General features: G+C 44.1%; 1 protein-coding gene across 2 annotated transcripts in view; it reads left to right on the forward strand.

The window, feature by feature from the left end:
* Positions 1–1,627: 1,627 nt before the first annotated feature.
* DSCAML1 (DS cell adhesion molecule like 1) overlaps positions 1,628–19,830 on the forward strand; it is a 174,721-nt gene continuing 156,518 nt past the window's right edge. For both annotated transcript variants that reach the window (XM_044278433.1, XM_044278432.1), the window contains exons 1-2: positions 1,628–1,773; positions 13,132–13,278. In XM_044278433.1, the coding sequence (XP_044134368.1) occupies positions 13,176–13,278 (103 nt within the window). In that variant the 5' untranslated portion in view covers positions 1,628–1,773; positions 13,132–13,175. The remainder of the gene's footprint in view (positions 1,774–13,131; positions 13,279–19,830) is intronic.

The raw sequence follows: 19,830 nt of genomic DNA on the forward strand, positions 1-19,830 counted from the left end.
GCTGGTCTCCTTTCACTAGCCTCCTGGTGGCAACTAGAAGCCTGGGCTGTCTAGCTGCATGTCGGGAGGAGGCCCCCAGCCTGTCTCTGGCTGGTGCCCGCTCACTTCTGTCTTTCCACAGACTCCTGACTACACAGACTAACCCCTCCCTGTCTGGGCCTAAATATATATACTAGGGGCTCCCTATCTCCCTCTAGGGTCTAGGATGATGAACTGCACCCTAATAGGCCTGCTACACACATCACAGGGAAGAATACACATAAAAGCATATGGAAATACATTAAAATGGACTGTTAAACACACTGCCACTGTCCCTCAGGAGTAGGAGTACCACGTGGCCCAATTGACCCTTGTGTAGTGCCCACATTCACCTAGTGGGACACTACAAGTATAAACATTAAAGTTTTATTCTTAAACTGCCTCCTGAGCTGTGGTAGGTAGAGCATGGACATGTCCCCTTAGATGCAGCAGAAAGGACACTCCCCTTGAGCTGTCAGCTTGATATAAATCTAGAAGAGCAATGAATGGGGAGATCTCTGAATCCATGCAAGGTACAGGGTTGGTTCTAGCTGTCATGTACTATATGATGTCTGATTTTAATTTTTTACATTAGTCATGGGATAACAGATTTGCTATCAGGAGAGGTAAACTATTGTCAAAGTTGTTGCCAGTGGATCTTTTATTATCTGGAGTAGTATGAATATGCCCCCTCCCCCATCTGCCCTGTGTGACAGCTGTAGCATCCAACCAGGAGACCTCTATTGTTGTCACTCAGAGCAGAGGGAAGAGCTTCATTCAGAGGGCACCCACAGTGAAACTCCACCTTTTGTCCATTTGCTGGAGCAGAACCTGGCAGAATAAAAGTTCATATTCACCCTACTGTTGAAAAAAGCACCACAAAAAGTATGTTTGTACTTCTCCTCTCAGTCCCTAACTAGTGCTGTCAGCAGTTTAGCATGGTAAGAACTGCTGACAGTTAAAATTAAAATTCTTTACTTAGAGTCTGTGCTGTACTGTGCTATACATGGTGTCATGGTGTTTTTTTTTATCTCCTTCTTGTGTGACATCTTGCCCTCTGAATGAATGGTTATCACGTCTTACCATCACTCTGTGTCCCTGGAGGAGTCCTGTGTAACATGCTGGGCAGCAAATTCTCTTAGTGGCATATTTGTGTTGTGTGTGAGGCCATTGAGCAATTACAGAACTACCTAACACCTTGTAATAGACTGGTAATGTCTGTGACAGGAAAGGAAACTATAATCTCCACCCACGGAAAGCCCTAGCAGCATTAAAACAATGGTGCAGCACAAAGTCGGCAAGATAATGAAAATTATGTTAAATATATACGAATCAGCTGAGAAAACCCCATTAATACATATATTCTTAATGTTATTTATATCTAGTGGCAACTGAAATATTCCTGTCACCAACACGTGTTTTTTTTTCTCTCCGCAGCTTGCTCTGAGGATGCCAGCACCAGTTTATACTTTGTGAACACTTCTTTGCTGCAGATCACCTTCTCCAGCACAGTGGGGGTTTTCATCCCCTGCCCTGCAGCTGGATCTCCCAGCGCCACCCTCCGATGGTACCTGGGGACAGGAGATGACATTTATGATGTGCCTCATATTAGGCACGTCCACGCCAATGGCACACTCCAGCTGTACCCCTTCTCTCAGTCCGCTTTTAATAGCTTTATACATGATAATGACTATTTCTGTACAGCAGAGAACTCCGCTGGAAAAATCCGGAGTCCAAACATCCGCGTCAAAGCTGGTAAGTGGCATTGCTGTTTGTAGTAGTAGAAAAACTGAAACAGTTTGATATTTGAATGACTGTGCCAACCACATGTCAGCAGTCATATTGACCATGCCAATAATTGACCGTTTTTTTTTACATGCTGACAGCTGATTGGCCCATCACGTCTCACATTGACTTTTCAGTAATAATGAATGTGATTGGTCAAATCCCTCATAGAAGCTGCAGCTTTTAGACTCATTTAGAAAAGACGATACTCTGAGACTCATTCACTTCTACGTAAAAGTTTCTAGAAAATTGACTGAATATATTGCAATATGACAATGACTGTAACCTGTGACACCGGCGACAGATGCTCTATAAACACAAAACATAAGATTTACATAGGAGCGCCTGAAACAAAAACATTTCTGACACGATGTGATCAAATATTTCCATCAATTCTTTTGTAACCTTTGCTAATGAAATGTTTTCATTAATTCATTGTTATATTTCAATATTAATTAAGTTTGAGCTGTGAAAACTGATATTTCATTAGTAGTTCTTCACTGTGTGAAATGATACTGCTGCTGTATATTTTATACCATGACCTGTGCTCTGCGGTGTCCAAAGATGGATTGCCATTACCAAAATTGTAAAATGGATGGCCACTTCTTAGCTCTAGGGTTCTAAATCTGCTTTTATACTGCTGTAGAGGAAAAGAGATTTCCCCGAAAATGTATAAATTATAATTTAACTGCTGATGGTACTGTACAAACACAGAATGAGTAATACGCACCTCATAGACCCCCCGAGCTCCCATACCGACAGTAACCAGTCTCCTGCTACTCTCTGTTTCCTGGTCCAGCGGTGACGTTCTGAAAACGTCTAAGAAATAACCACTGCAGCCAATTTCTGCCTGCATCAGTATCCTGTTGCAGTGGTCACTGTTAAAGGGCTTCTGTCAGCCCACTAAACCTTTTTTTTTTTTTTTTGGTTTACTTATAATCCCTATAGTGCGATCTCTGCATACATAAGCTAAATAATCATTTCGGTCCAGTAGAATTTGTTAAAAACTTAATTTTAAAATATGCAAATTACCTTGCTACCAGCAAGTAGGGCGGCTACTTGCTGGTAGCAGCCGCATCCTCCGATCAAAATATCGCGCCTGCGCCGTACCTGTCTTCAATCGGCGCAGGCGCACTGAGAGGCGGCCGCTCGCTCGGCCGCTCCATCCTCAATGCGCCTGCGCCGATGACGTCACATCTACACCCGGCGCAGGCGCATTGAGGATGGAGCGGCCGAGCGAGCGGCCACCTCTCAGTGCGCCTGCGCCGATTGAAGACAGGTACGACGCAGGCGCGATATTTTGAATTCAAACAGGGCCAGCAGAGGACGATCCCGTTCCCTGGCCCTGTCAATCAACATGCGGAGGGGGCGTCATTAGCATCAGAGGATGCGGCTGCTACCAGCAAGTAGCCGCCCTACTTGCTGGTAGCAAGGTAATTTGCATATTTTAAAATTACGTTTTTAACAAATTCTACTGAACCGAAATGATTATTTAGCTTATGTATGCAGAAATCGCACTATAGGGATTATAAGTAAACAAAAAAAAAACGGTTTAGTGGGCTGACAGAAGCCCTTTAAATGCTCTGCTCACCTGCTTCGGCGCTTCCAGTTTCCAGCAGCTCTGACCCGCCTGCCTCTCTCTCCTCATTCCCGCCAAGCCTTTCGCCAGTCTAGCTCTGTCCCTCCGTGTAGGCTGCAGCCTGTTTCTTGACGGCTGGGCCTCACTCTGCCCATAGGGCACGCACGCATTCCCTCTAGCCCCTCATACGCACCTTATTCTTCCTGAGCCAATGGCTGGCTACCCTGGGATACTTAAGGCACCTTCACCTTATAGGAAGATGCCTGAGCAATAGGTTGTAGTCCCCTAGTGTCCTGCTAGGTGTGCTCTTCTACGTACGTCTGCCATGTACTGACTTCTGCCTGTTTCCCGAATTTTGAACCTTTGCTGCATGACCTGACCTCTGCTTGACCTCCGTTCTCACCCTGAGCCGCTCACCCTGACCTCAGACTGTTTATCAAATTGCACAAACTCTGCTTGATGTTGCCCTGTCCCTGACTACAGTTTTGGCTCCTCAGTGCACCACAACAGTGTCCTTTGACCGTTGTAGGATCATCAGAACAAAGACTGCTCCAAATGGTAGCAGCCTGGAGGTTCCCCTGCAGAGGATTCCAAATTCCTGTATATGGGTTAAAGGATAAAAATCGGGGGCCACTTAGATAAAACACTTAGGAGTAGCCGTAAGCCAAATCTATTCAATTCACACTGCAGATATGCTTCCACTTCATAAAGTCACAAGACCCTGTGGTGGAATATCATTACTGGGCCAGGAAGCAGAGAGCAGGGGGGACCAGGCAGCATTGATATGGTCAGCATTGACCACCATCAGCAGTTTACCCCATAACTTTTGTTGCTGGAAAAAAAAAACTTTAAATATTTGCTGCCGGGAGCCACCACTAGAGGGAGCTTAATAGTATATTCCTATTTATTGTCGATTGCAATTGGGACTGTAACAGAGTGCGCCCATAGTGGTGATTGCCATAATATTTTTCATTTTTCTAAATGATTATATATTATTGGAGCTCTGTAATAAGAATGACAACCCTTATAAAAGTGACTATAAATTTACTAGCACATCATTTTGGACACATTTTGATTGAAAAAACAATCCAAATAGTTGACATTCACTTTAAATGCAAACTGTAATACTTATCGTGAGTTGGTGATAAAAAGAGTGACACAAGTGGTAAAACTGGAGTAAGAACAGATAAGAGAAAGCTATTTACACAAGTCAGCGATTGGTCCATATCGCCGATCAGTGCTCGTTCAGGAAAATCATCTTCTTGTTTGCAAACAATATTTATTTTTTCAGAATAATAGGTGAATTGTTTCTCAAATTTTTCTTCTGTGACCGGTGAACCGTAAACCAATTTACATATCAGGGGAACATTGTGTCGATATATTTGATCAGTTCCCAAACGAAAAAAGACAAATTACCATAGAGAAGATGAATTGTATTTGAAAATGACTATTTATGCAGTTCTCTAAAGGGTATCTATAAGGCTACTTTCACACTAGCGCTTGATCGGATCCGTTCTGAACGGATCCGATCATATTAATGCAGACGGAGGCTCCGTTCAGTACGGATCCGTCTGCATTAATAACTTAGAAAAATTTCTAAGTGCGCAAGATGCCTGAGCGGATCCGTTCAGACTTTCAATGTAAAGTCAATGGGGGACGGATCCGCTTGAAGATTGAGCCATATGGTGTCATCTTCAAGCGGATCCGTTCCCATTGACTTACATTGTAAGTCTGGACGGATCCGCACGGCCAGGCGGACACCCGAACGCTGCAAGCAGCGTTCAGCTGTCCGCCTGGCCATGCGGAGGCGAGCGGAGCGGAGGCTGAACGCCGCCAGACTGATGCAGTCTGAGCGGATCCGCTCCATTCAGACTGCATCAGGGCTGGACGGCTGCGTTCGGGTCCGCTCGTGAGCTCCTTCAAACGGAGCTCACGAGCGGACCGACGAACGCTAGTGTGAAAGTAGTCTAAGATGCCAAAGTTAAGGGAAAGTAAAGGGCCAGGCTTTTTTGGGATGTTGGAATGATCGTGCTCCTTGTTTCTTTGCTATCTAATGCTAGGTTCACACTAGTGTTAGGCCTCTTTCACACGAACGTGTGTCCACTGTGGCCGTATTGCGGCCCGCGTCCTGCAGGTCCGCAATACACGGGGCACTGGCCGTGTGCATTCCGCATCATGGATGCGGACCCATTCACTTGAATGGGTCCGCAAATCCGGAGATGCGGTGCAGAACGGAACAGAACCACTGAACGGAAGCAATACGGAGTGCTTCTGTGGGGTTCCGTTCTGTTCTTCTGTTCCGCATAAAGATAGAACTTGCTCTATCTTTTTGCGGAACGGAGGGATCACGGAACCCATTCAAGTGAATGGGGTCGCGATCCGCATGCGGCTGGCCCACGGTCAGTGCCTGTGCATTGCGGACCGCAATTTGCGGTTTGCAGCACGACCACGGGAGACACACGTCTGTGTGCAAGAGGCCTTAGGCAATCCACCAGCATGTTGCGGCAGGCTGTTCCAGCATAAATGCTGGCCTTTGGCCTGACTTAAACTGCTGCACGCCGCGGTATTTCTCTGGGAGATTGGCGGTGAATGGCAGTATCCAGCAATGCCGGATACAGTGAAATCCAGCGGGTTGTTCTCTGCTGGAACAACCTGCCGGATTTCCTAATGTCGGTGTAAACATACCCTAAGCCCTCTTGCACCACTAACCTCTTCTGACTTGTAATATTTTTGGGGGTAAAAAAAAGGGTCAGAATCTCATTAACGAAAAAAATAAATCTATCCCCTGTTAATCTTCCGACACATTCTGGGTCTGCTGCTAAACTAATCCCTAGCCCTTATAGTGATTATCGCCAGGTATCGGTGGTCTGCTTTTATACAGGGAGTCAAGTGAGTAAGGCATAAACCAAGCTTTTAAAGGCGAATAACAAGTACACAAGTTGGAAGGAGATAAGGCCTTGTTCACACAGAGTCTTTGGATGGTGGAAATTGATTCCATGATTTAAAAAAAAGCCACAGTGGTCACTCAGGATCAATAGGAAGATGCGCTGCAGCCACTGGCATCACTAAAGGCTCATGGGCCCTGGTGCAAGGGTTCAGCTTGGGCCCCCTTCCCTCAGTGCTTTGTGGCCGGGGCCAGGGAAGCACATAGCCTTTCTGCTGCAAACATTGAAACGGATCCCCCCCAACCATGCCAAATTCTTTACCTAACCCCTTCCCTCCAGCCAACTTGACCAACATGCACTTTCTATAATTCCGGTGTCTTCTCATGCAGCACAAAGGTCTTTGGGCCCCCTCAGGCTCCAGGGCCCGGTAGCGACTTATACCTCCTCACCCCCTATAGCTACACCCCTGTATGCAGTTCATGTGGCCATGGTTTATAGGCGTGTCCTTTATTGTCGTTTCTTGGTGCGGTTTCCGGGCAGAAGCCGCTGGAAATCGCTGTGGGTTTCCATTTGTGGTTTAGCTCCATTCCGTGGTCTGCAGCATCCACATTGATAAACCATGGCACAAACAAGATGGGTTTTGGCCACGGTCGAATATGTGGTAGATTTTGACTTTGCAAAACCTGTCATGTGAACGGGGCCTGAAAGTCTTTTTGATAATTTATTAAAAATATTAATCTGCTGGATAATCCCTTTAAACAAAAGCAGGAACAGAGCAAAGAAGGGAAGGAAAACATCCCCTTTTCTTCTACAATCCATTTCTGTTTTTGGGTGGGGTTGGGGTGGGAAATGGACCTTTTACAATGCTAGTCACTCTTTGACATTGGAGGGGTCCACCCTGTTCTGTGGCTGTACACCTTCAATAGCTATAATTATTCGGAATGGCTCTTCCATACACATGAACCCCTTCAAAACCAAGGATCAGGCATGTTGAAATGCAACTGCCTGATCGTTCTTTCCCGCACCTACATAAGGTGTTTGGCAAAAAATAATGGATTCGCCAACATTGTTATTATTTGTATGGACACCTTAAAGTTTTTTGGGGGGATTTTTATATTGATAGCCATCAATATCTGACCCTCTGGGGATCCAACACCCTGAACACGCACCAGTCAGCTGCTTTGAGTAAGCTCCAGCGCCAGATGTCCGAACTACACAGCTCCCTCTACTGTGTGGTGGATGACGCTGGTTACTGCAGCTCCCATTCGCTTCAAAGAAAGCACCAGTGAGGTTATCAGCTCTGTCACGGAGCTGTGCATGGAGCTATGTAGTACTGGCACCAAAGCTACTGCCGGACAGCTGATTTGTGGATGTACAGGGTGTCAGACCCCTACCAATCAGATACTGATGACCTACCCCCACTAATTAGATTCTGATAGGCTTTTTTTTATAAACACCTTTAAAAGCTATATGCACTTTTGGGGACACTTTTTTATGATGACCTTTTTACTCAATTTGGGCTAAATATAATTTTTTCAATTTATAAAAAAATTTTAGCAGTTTTTTGTCATATAGGGTTACATTTTAGCCTAGTTGTGAGCATCTAACTTTTGCTTTGTGCGTCATCTGATAACCCTTTTCTCTGAACTACTAGCAGCTCATAAACACTTATTTAAGCCACAGTCTTATCAGTAAGATAAGAATTGAGCTAGAATGAGTGTTTATGAGCTCTCAGGAAATCAGATGAAGGTCACATGAGCCATCAGCTTTGCTCCCTGACGGGACACAAATAGCTTTGTAATAGAGAATCTCAACCCTGGACAGAGAAAAGGGCTGACATTTTTAAATAAATACCAATTATAAATATATATAATTAATATATTTTTTTAGTTAAAATGAGTACAATATATTAATTTTAAAAAATTGCCCCTAAAGGTGTCCATAGCCTTTAAGATTTCATGTACAGTACATAGATGCATTTTCCCTTGAGAACGAAGGATCAGGATGGTTAAAAATGTCTCAATCCTTCTTTCCCCCACAATATAGGTGGTTTGCCGTTCTTGCTAAAATTGTTCGGTTGGGCCGATCTTGATTTCAATTTATACAACCTCCTTTACAATAGATAAGTGTATTTTAGCCAAGTTTAAGGGTGCAATTTTGCGGAACAGGTGCAGACCCATTCTGTCACACACAGGGGGGGTAAAGAGAAGTGCATCCCTGACTGCCACCCACGCCTCTGTCCATGCCTACTTGCACTTATCCGTCCTAGGTAACGTGGTGACGTGGCCAGCGTCACATGACTCGCTCTCCTGCACCCAGCTGAGCGCCGAGTGCTCGGATCGGCGCTCAGACTCAGCCCTGTTACTATGGAAGCGGAGGACACCAGCCACGCTGGAGAGACGCGCGTGGCCGGGTCCTCCCCCGCCCCTTGTTACTCTGTAGACGAGGGCGCAGCGCGTGTCCTCGCTCCGATGTCACTGCAGGGCGCCTGCTGTGCCTCGTCGGCGCCCTGTGACACATTCTTTGTGAAAGATGTGTGCTGTCCGCATCCGTACTTCCATTCTGCAGCTCCACAAAAATATAGAACATGTCCTATTCTTGCAGACAAGAATAGGCATTTTCTATATAGCGCCGGTCAAGAGCGGTCCGCAAAATGTGGAACGGACACGGCTGGTATCCGTGTTTTGTGGAGCAGCAATTTGCGCACCGCAAAAAAACACTTACGGTTACTGTTCATATTCTGGAAGTAACCCCTAGGGCCCCTGTGTGCTTCTCATGAACCGAATTTTCAACATCACGGGTCCCTACAGTGCTGGGAATTCAGTTCAATAGAAAGAGCATTACGTCTAGCGTACCGGTTGTTAAACAGTTAATAGTACAATACATCAATCTGAACAAGACATAAATTACTGTGTATTGTCACCGAATAAACCTTAACCCAGACCCACATACGGCTTCATTATGAATAGACTTCGGTTAGCTAACTATAATCAGTACCATGGACAGCTCCAGCCAAAAGAAATAAAAAATCCTGCACCCTCTGTAGCCGAGGAACAAGAAAATAAAGCGCTGTACATGTGTATATAGCTTATAATATTGTGCTTGATGACTTTGGAGATACATTGCCCATTGTTTTCAGAAATTGAAACTGTAATCTTTGAATTGATCATAGGGAGACTGAGCGCAGACGATCGCGGCGGTTATTCTTTTTCAAGGTCTTTAGTACTGCACGGTGGTAATTGTTATTCGATAGGCTTGCTAGGAGCAGAATGGATCTATTATAGCGCGAATGGCAAGTCATACTTTCAATATTGTACTTTGCAGAGAGAGGTTTATTGATCAGGTGATACGTTTTCCGTGCATTTGTATTATGGAAGGCTGCGTCGCCAGACTCCGAAATATATACGGCATGCAATATCACATGAGATATAAGCACACATGGATTGGGTTTGATTGGGTTAAATATTGAAAAGTGCAGGTTTACTTTTAGAAATATAGAGACATTGAGACATCCCATATGATGACATGATCTGGGGCCCCTATGATTGCTAAAATGGAAGGGCCCCGTGCTTTTCAGAACACCATATCTTGGATATCTTTAGAGCCCTCACCTCTGTGAACAGATCTTCTAGATTTCACCCAGTTGCATCTAAGGCCCCCTCCTTGCGTATGTCCGCTGTTCCGGTTCACCTTCCCTCCTGCGTGGTGCAGAAAAAAAACCTGAAGCTAGAACTGATCCCATAGTTTTCTGCTGCACACTATATTTGTCCGTCCCGAGCTATCAGTCTGTGAATGCTAGACCTGTGCACCTTCGGAGCTATTTTTTTTTTATTATTGTGGGCTAAAAATCATTTTTTCAGTTAGTCATTATTAAACATTTTCAGCAGTTTTTTAGATACAGGGGTTAAAAATCAGTCTGTTTTGAGAATATCACTTCTCAGGGATCAGCTGAAAGCTCATGTGAAGCCTTATCTCTGATCTCCTGACCTCATAAACACTAGTTTAAGGCCTCATGCACACGACCGTTGTTGTGTTCCGTTCCGCAAAATGGGGTTCCGTTGTTCCGTGATCCGTTTCCGTTTTTGTTTCCATGTATCTTGCTTTATTTTTGGAGGATCACTATACATTAAAGAAAGTAAAAAAACGTCTAAGACAGGTTTGCCATGCAAATGATAAGAAAAAAACTGACGCGGACGACAATCTTGTGTGCTTCCGTGTTTTTTAGCAGTCCTATTGACTTAAATGGGTCCGCGAGCCGTTTTCCGCGAGAATAATAGGACAGGTTATATTTTTTGGACGGACTTGAACCACGGATCACGGACGCGGTTGACAAACGGTGCATTAGCCGAGTTTTCAACTGACGCATTGAAAGTCAATGGGTCCGCAGAAAATCACGAAAAACGGCACAACGGACACGGAATAAAACAACGGTCGTGTGCATGAGGCCTAAGCCATATTCTTATCAGTTTGATGAGAGTTTAGCTATAATGAATGTTCAGGAAGTCAGGAGATCAGAGATACGGCTACACATAAGCTATCGATTGACAGGACTGAGAAGTGATACTTTGCAAACAGACTGATTTTTTACCTGTGTAACTCAAAAAAATCTGAAAATTTATAATAAAGACCAATTGAAAAAAAATGTTTTTTTGCCCAAAATGAGTAAAATGCAATCGTAGAAAGTTGCCCCGAAAGTTTCCATAGCCTTTATCTATTATATATGGCATTGATTTTTTTTGTCTGTTTCCTAATTGCAAAACTAAGTAAATGTTGAAATAATTGTCATAAAAAATTAGGGGTAATTTCACACTTGCGGCAGAGGATTCTGGCAGATAGTTCCGTCACCGTAACTGCCTGCCGGATCCGTCAAAACGTATGCAACTGATGGCATTTGTCAGACGGATCAGGATCCTGATCCGTATGACAAATGCATTGAAATGCCGGATCCATCTCTCCGGTGTCATCCGTTGGATCCGTTTTGCCGGAACACTCTGGGTCGGATATGGCATTAATGCATGTCAATGGGAAAAAATGCTGGATCCGGCATTCCGGCAAGTGTTCTGGAATTATGGACGGAGATAAAACCGCAGCATGCTGCGGTATTATCTCAGTCCTGAAAAGTCAAAAAGACTGAACTGAAGACATCCTGATGCATCCTGAACGGACTGCTCTCCATTCAGAATGCATTAGGATCAAACTGATCAGTTCTTTTCCGGTATAGAGCCCCTGTGACGGAACTCAATGCCGGAAAAGAATAACGCTAGTGTGAAAGTGCCCTAAGTGGTATGTTGCTGCTGCTGTGTAACTCCTTCACCTAGCTGGTTGTCCTGCTGAATCTGACATAGATTGGATAGCACACTGTTCATGTCTTTGCCAGCTCTCTCTGCTGTGCTGGGGAAAATGTTGTGCACAGCAGATCAGAGAGTGGAGAGGAGGGAAAAGCATCCCAAGTTTATAGGAAGAGAAGATCACACATGTAGATAGTGAGAAAAGCTCATTCAAGGCAGTCTGGATAGGAAGAGATCACACAGGTTATTTATTAGTGTAGATGAAACAAGAGCACACAAAGCAGACTCTGTGGCTGGTGGGATTGGGGGTTGGTAGGTGGACAAGACACTTCTCAGCATCAGTGACCGTCAGTACAAGGCTAGGTTCCTCATGAACTGTAGAATAGGAAAATGGTCCAGGAATGAAGCTGCACTGATACATGAGAGCTAGTGAGGACAGCAGCATACTGGATAGGCAGATCTCATGTGTTACTAGTCTGAAACCAGGAGTGTTACAAGTGAATATCAGGGGGTCCAAAAATGAATGAAGATGTCTAACCACTAACATATGTGAAGGCATATTTTTCCTTGTCACAGGTGTCCATTGCCTCTAAAGGGACCTTACTTCCCAGAGCAGTTTATTCCCAGTACGTTGAATAGGACTGAACTGTAGTAGCCGGAACAGTCATAACCATATGTAGGGTGTAGACAATGGGTTCCGTTTACTCTGTGTATTGGCGGGGTCCTGGGGACCAGACACCTACAGATCAGATATGGTAATGTTTGGACAATGGACATTCATGTGAAAATCCCAGAAACTCTAAATTAACACCTAATTTGCATTGCTTCAGGGAAATTGCCCTAATATTGAAGGGGTTATCCCATGATTAATGTAAAAAAATGACAATCAGACATCCTATAGTACATAACAAAGCTAGAACCAGCCCTGTACCTCACATGGATCCAGAGATCTCCTCATTCATTGCTCCTATTGCTATGCTAGATTCTCTTCAGGCTGACAGCTCATGTGGGGTATTCGATCTGCTGCAGCTCGGGGGGCGTGTGTTTTGTGGTGAAGACCAGGGGGGTGTCCTATCTGCTGCTGCACTCTCCCTGTAACTGCCACAAGCTCTGCAGTAGATATGGCTGGTGGTATTTGAAGGATGGAACTGAGCATGTGTGACCACCTCAGTGATGTTACTGAAGTGGACAGAGAAATAACAGGTGGTGCCATACTGATACATTTTATTGAATAACTCAGTGGCTTTGCTAAAAAAAAAAAAATGTAGCATTTTTCTAAAAAAAAATTATATTAAATGTAGAATATTTTTTGTGGGAAAACCCTTTTAAATAAAATAATAATAATAATAATAATATAATATATAGGTAATATTTTGTGCTTCAGTATATTGTTATAGGCCAGACAAGCACCACCTCCGTTTCTTAGATTGTCAAAGACAAGGGTTGTTATTATATTTTTTCTATTACTATTATTACCTGTGATGTTATATGTATTTAGGGGCAATCTCATTGTGTAAAATGTTGACCTATTTAGCTACATAGCTGCACAAGTTATTCACAAGTGCCTGTACCTTAGTTTTCAGGGAGCCGTACACAGTGCGTGTGGAGGACCAGAGCGCCATGCGTGGAAGTGCGGCTGTTTTCAAGTGCCTCACTCAACCCTCCGTGCAGGAGTATGTCAGCGTTGTGTCCTGGGAGAAGGATACCGTATCCCTCATATCAGGTAGGTCAATCCACTGGGCTACATGGCAGCTTGCTGTTCCTCACAGGGATAGTCAAGCAACTTAAAGTCAAAAATTTTGAGGATTTTTTTTTACTACTACTAGGAATTCAATTTCAGTGCTCGGTGCATGATCTCTATTAGGATGCAACATTTGCAGTGAAACGTAACATATTTTGGGATTTTTGTACTCATTCAGTTGCTCAGGTTGATCATCTCAATGCAGTCCTGTGGCCATGACCATAATACGAGGTGGGGTCATTACGGGACTACAGCCAAGTAGCTCCTGCTGAACTCCATGAATTGTCATTACACTTTTTGCCATAAAGTCTTTATCGTTTTCAGTTGAATATGATGTTTATTCAGTTGCTGTCCATGGGTTAATATTTAAAATTATTGCTACTGCTTTATTAGGGATATCTATACATCTTCTCAAGGGAGTGACGGTCCAGTTTTGGACCAGGAAAAAGCACTAAAATTGGTAATCTGAGTGGTTCGAGCTTGATTTTTTTGGATTCTTTGTTCAGAATTTACAGATAATGGTCTACTCGGAACCAGATTTGTACATGAGAAGGTCTTTTAGGAGGTCACATAGTGGGCAGATTGGTTTACGTAGATGGGAAGGTCACAATAACGGAAAAATAATCACATGTCACATTCAGAAGAGCATCTGCTAGACGTGAACTTGAGGAGCTATATTCGCACTGGCTTCCGTTCCTGTCAGCAAAGAACAGGAAACAGAGGTTCGTGGTCTGGTGATTTCTGCTGTACCAAGTAGATGATAAGATCAAAGGTTTGTAGAAGGTACATAAAGCCATGAAATCATCCGGCCTAGCGTCATGGTTGTAATGCAGTGGGGTGGCAAATGGTTTCTTGGAAGACTTTAGACCCCTAAAGCCAACTGTGCATCTTTTGTAAGTGTTCCTCACCAAGATCTCTTTTTGACCCAGCTTTCTTGTACCAGGCACCTCATCGTGATGGTTCCACAAGGATGACAATTTGTGTACCTCAGTGGCTGCACAGTCACCAGTAGAGCATCATAGGGATGTTGTAGAACGGGAGCTTCATGATATAAAGGTGCAGACGGCAAATCATGTCAGCATAGACTTGAATCTTTATAGAGGCTGTTCAGTTTTTGGAAAACAAAAATCCTGAAATATTATTAAAAAAAAACAAAAAAAAACATATACTCCTCCAATCCCTTGCCGGTCCAGCGCGGATGCTCTGGTGGTCTCCCAGTCTTTGTCTTCAAGCTGCCAGCACATAACCACTGCAGCCAACCACTGGTCTCAGCAGTCATGTGGCACACTATTGGCATTGTGGTTCTGTGCCGAGCCTCGATGCCAGTAATATGGAACTTGACCACCGGGGCCACAGATTGGTTGCAGTGGTCACATCATCACTGACAAGGAAGACATGCGGGGAGCATCTGAGCTGGATCGGTGAGGGACTGATGAGGTGAGTAGTGGTATTTTTTATTTGAAGTTATTTTAGGCAGACCCAGTAGCCAAAAGTGGACCTCATAAAGTGTTTCCTAAAGTGAATCTTAGTTGCTGAAGTTATCCCGCAACAACCAGGCCCCATGCGGTTTTACCAGTTGGCCATGGTGGTCTATGGTTTTCTTGAAAGAGCTTTTCTTGCTTTTGCGGGACGTGATCTGATCCCATTTTCTGTATTACGTCTAAGGCCAGTTTCACACCGGCATATTATAGGCACAGTTCTGTGGACACATGTCTGGGCTGACCTGGGGTCTACTGACCTGAATTCACTGCATCATAGAGTTTGAATCAAGAGACCCTTGGTCAGACCGGGGCTCTTGTCCGTAATACGGATGCAAAAATCTGCCGGTAATACAATGTGAAACCGGTCAGGGAAATAAAAACTGTTGCATTTGCCGTAATCCTCCTCAACCCTTTTTTACAAATATACAACAGATTACTAGAGAACACTTAACTGTTCAAATGTAATTCATTTTATTTGACCCAGATTGAAAAAATAAAGTAGCAATTGACTTTTCAATTATGCTTGAGGACTATAAAAATGGAAATCTATCGGTACATCGCTCTGGCCCGCCGTTGATATGATGTGACATTCTTCTTCATGATAATTGGGAGGTTTAATAGCCATAACTGTTTAGGACACCTCTATGCATTTATATATCCAGACGTATATTCACCAAGAGCTACTCTATGTATTATATTGTAACCTCATTGTGTATACACTGTAACAGGGTAAGGCACTGTTCACATCTGACTCGTTCGACGTGTCATAGGCCTCATGCACCCAGTGTTTGCTATGAGTGTTTTTTTGGCATAAACTGAGCTGGTATGTGTCTGCATACCATTTTCCTCTATATGTTTTTGTGGGCTCCTGGCCACAGATATTGATGACCTAACATCTGGATAGGTCATCAATATCAGACTGGTGGGATCCCACACCTGACAACCCCACTGGTCAGCTTTTTCAGGCAGCCGAATCCTGGAAGCTAACAGTATATGGATGGAAGCAGAAGGCTCCATTCACTGTGTAGTTTCGGGCCCTGGAGTACTGAAGCTCAGCTCCCACTCATTTGAATGGAATCTGAGCTGCAGTACCCAGCAGGGCCACTATGCATTGCATGGCACTGTTGCCTCCAACTCCGTACACTGTATAATTTTCAGGTGCTGCTGCAGCCTGAAACGGCTGACCGGTGGGGGTGCCGGGTGTCGGACCCCTTTGATCTGATACTGATGACCTATGTGAACCCCTATAATATGTATATGGCTCTGTATACTTTTCTTTTACAATAACAGCCTACAGGCGGTATCCTACTGTATATCTACAGTATACACCTTCCGTAGAGGCTCCTCCTAATGTACTGTATACCTCCGATGTAGGCTCAAAATGAGAGTTTAAAGGAGTTGTCTAATGACAACAACTTATCCCTTCTCCACCGGATAGGAGATAAGTGTCTTATCTTCTATATCATCCTTCTTCGCCTTTCGCTTTCTAAAACTTAACATGGATAAAACAGAATTCATCATCTTTCCCCCATCTTGCTCAACCCCCCCAACAGACCTATCTATCACGATCAATGGCTGCATACTCTCCCCGGTCAACCAAGTCCACTGCCTTGGAGTGACCTTGGATTCTGCCCTTTCCTTCCGACCGCACATCCAAGCCCTTTCCACCACCTGCCGCCTCCAACTCAAAAACATCTCCCACATCCGCGCTTTCCTTAACTTTGAATCTGGGAAAATGCTTGTACATGCCCTCATCATCTCCCGCCTAGACTACTGCAACACTCTCCTCTGTGGCCTTCCATCCAGCACTCTCGCACCCCTCCAATCTATCCTCAACTCTGCTGCCCGACTAATCCACCTCTCACCCTGTTATTCCTCTGCCTCTCTCCTCTGCCAATCGCTTCACTGGCTCCACATTGCCCAGCGAATTCACTTCAAAGTACTAACAAATACATACAAGGCCGTCCATAACCTGTCCCCTCCCTACATCTCTGAGCTACTTTCCCGATACATCCCCACACGCACTCTCCGATCCTCACAAGACCTCCTTCTCTCCTCTCCTCTTATCGCCTCTTCCCACAATCGACTCCAAGATTTCTCCCGTGCATCCCCCACATTCTGGAACTCACTACCCCGACATATCAGACTCTCACCTACAGTGGAATCCTTTAAAAGAAACCTGAAAACCCACCTCTTCAGACAAGCCTACAACCAGTGACCCTGCTGCCTCTATACCGCCATGACCAGCTTCACCCGCACCTACTGTGTCCTTCTCCCATACCATGTAGACTGTAAGCCCTCACGGGCAGGGCCCTCTCTCCTTCTGTACCAGTTTATACCTCGTCTTGTTCATGCTTAGTGCAATTGTCTGTATTATGTATGTGCACCGCTTATCATATGTACAGCGCCATGGAATGAAGGGTGCTTTAATAATAAATAATAATAATCAGTGAGGGTACAACCACTGGGGCCCCCAGTCTTCTGCCCGGCTATCTCCAGCAGCCCCATGCATGTGAATGGAGCAACAGACAAGTATGGATAGGGGATAAGTTGTTGTCATGGGACAACCCCTTTAACTCAGCTCTGGAATTCAAGATTTAATAGATTTTTTTTTTTCAATTTCTCCATTTTTTTAAAACTTTTAATCTCATGGACCAGATTTGAGTCTTAATTGTGTGTGAGTACATACTGTACTACGGCTTTTATATTAAGTGCATGAGCAGCTTTTTAAAAAAGCTCTGTCAGATCTGTCACATTCTCCATCTGTGTAGCCGAGGAAATGAGTTTACATGAATTACCAGAACTATTCACAGGGACATCTCGGCAGTGATACATGGGCTTCAATGTAGCCAATGCCTCAATACTGGGTTTAGCTCACAAATCGGTCATTCATTAGTTCCTGGACTTATTGTGCCTGTAAACTCGGAGCTTATCGACTTCGGACTCCACTTGGGACATACATTTGTCGTCCTCCTCTGCTGTTCCTTGCTATTTATTGGTTCAATAACAAGGTCTTATTCTTTAACATTCACCTCTGCGTCATCATAAACCTTAAGGGAACCTGTCATCATGAACCTCCATAGTAATCCAAGTAGGAATCCAATGGGTACATTCTTGAGATATCCTTGATTTTGTGATAGATGTTAGATCTGATGATTTTTGTCTGTTCATCGTCGTGCATGTTTGAAATTTCGAGCTGCGAAACGTTTTTTCATTGTATAAAAAAAATTGTATATAAAGAGGGTCATTTACTAACAGATGTACGTCACTTGTTGGTTATTTGCGCCACAATCTGCGACTTTTCTCCGCTCACGCCAGGTCTAAAAAAGGGGGTGGTGAAGGGGGGCAGGCCCATTTCATTTATAATTTTCTAGGCCTGTTTTAGGGATCTGGCGTAGATTTAGACCAGCGGTGGATGTGCCGAAGTTATGTCGAAGCTGGCGCATCTACATAACTTGGGAGGATCCACCCCCAGCTAAAGGGGTATTAAGACCGGCATCTAAAATGCCAGTCTTAATAAATAACCCCCAAAGTTTCTTCATTCCAATTCTCACCAATCCCTCATTTCTCTTGTTCCGATGCTTACCGGACCCCCGTCAGTCTCCACTTCCTGATCCCTCCCGTCACAGAAATGTGACTGGCACGATGAACCACCACAACCAGTGATTGTCTCAGTGGTCAGTTCCAGCGTGTCGAGAAGAACCAGAAAGTAGGGACTGGCGGGCCACCGGTAAGGGCTGGGGAGTGGTGGGGGATCAGTTAGGGGAGTATGACGTATTTTATGATATTACAACATACTTTTTTTTACTTTAATTCATTGTAATCCTACAATAGATTACTGTAGAATTTTTTTGACGAATCCGCCACAGGTCAGCAAAAAACCAATGTTCTACTCAAAGTCATTACTCAACTTCTGCTAGTTGTTAGCAAATTAAGTAAGGCTGAATACACAGTCCAGGAGTAATCTCATAGATCCATCAGACACCCAGATGGGAATACCTTCCGCTTTCGATATACAGGTGAACGGCTAATTATAAGGCTATTACAGACTAATACTATTACTGGTAATGCTAACGATGAGGCTATAATTAGTGCAGCCCCTGCGCAGGTGCAGCCGGAGGGTGGGGGGGTGATGTCTGCCGGATTTCTAAGTATAGCACCATACGTACTGTCACCCTCTCCAGACAGCAAATCTGAGAACATATGACCTATATTACTCCGGTGTCCACTTTTTGATGATTTGTACTAATGTAGTCATTGCCATTCACATTATTCAGTGGTAAGATGCAAGATGTCCTGATAACCTACTGACATGTCATGTTATGAGATGGCAACGTCCATTGTGGGTAGGTGACTGATATACCTTAAAGGGGATGTGTCCTCAGAAAATGACATTGATTAAGTCATTTTGATTTTATTTACGTTTTTCATTTCACTGTCTACTTTATGTTAAGTAACAATCCTGAAATCTTGCAGTTTTCATACTGACCAATAAGCTTCCTAATTGGCTAACACATCCTGTTCTGTAGAGATCACTTCTCAGCAGTCATCTCATTATCACAAGAAGTATTACAATGACAGGTAATATATATATATATATATGTACTGCCCTTCCAAAAAAAAGTCACCACCAAAGATATTTCGTTGGACCGCCTTTAGCTTTGATTACGGCACACATTTGCTGTGGCATTGTTTCAATAAGCTTCCGCAATGTCACAAGATTTATTTCCATCCAGTGCTGCATAAATTTTTCACCAAGATCTTGCATTGATGATGGTAGAGTCTGGCTGCTGCGTAAAGTCTTCTCCAGCACATCCCAAAGATTCTCAATGGGGTTAAGGTCTGGTGGCCAATCCATGTGTGAACATTATGTCTCATGCTCCCTGAACCACTCTTTCACAATTTGAGCCCGATGAATCCTGGATTTGTCATCTTGGAATATGCCCGTGCCACCAGGGAAGAACAAACCCATTGATGGAATAACCTGGTCATTCAGTATGTTCAGGTAGTCGGCTGACCTCATTCTTGGAGCACATACTGTTGCTGAACCTAG

This window comes from Bufo gargarizans, chromosome 2 (genome assembly GCF_014858855.1).
Source record: "Bufo gargarizans isolate SCDJY-AF-19 chromosome 2, ASM1485885v1, whole genome shotgun sequence".
Classification (NCBI taxonomy): Eukaryota; Metazoa; Chordata; class Amphibia; order Anura; family Bufonidae; genus Bufo; species Bufo gargarizans.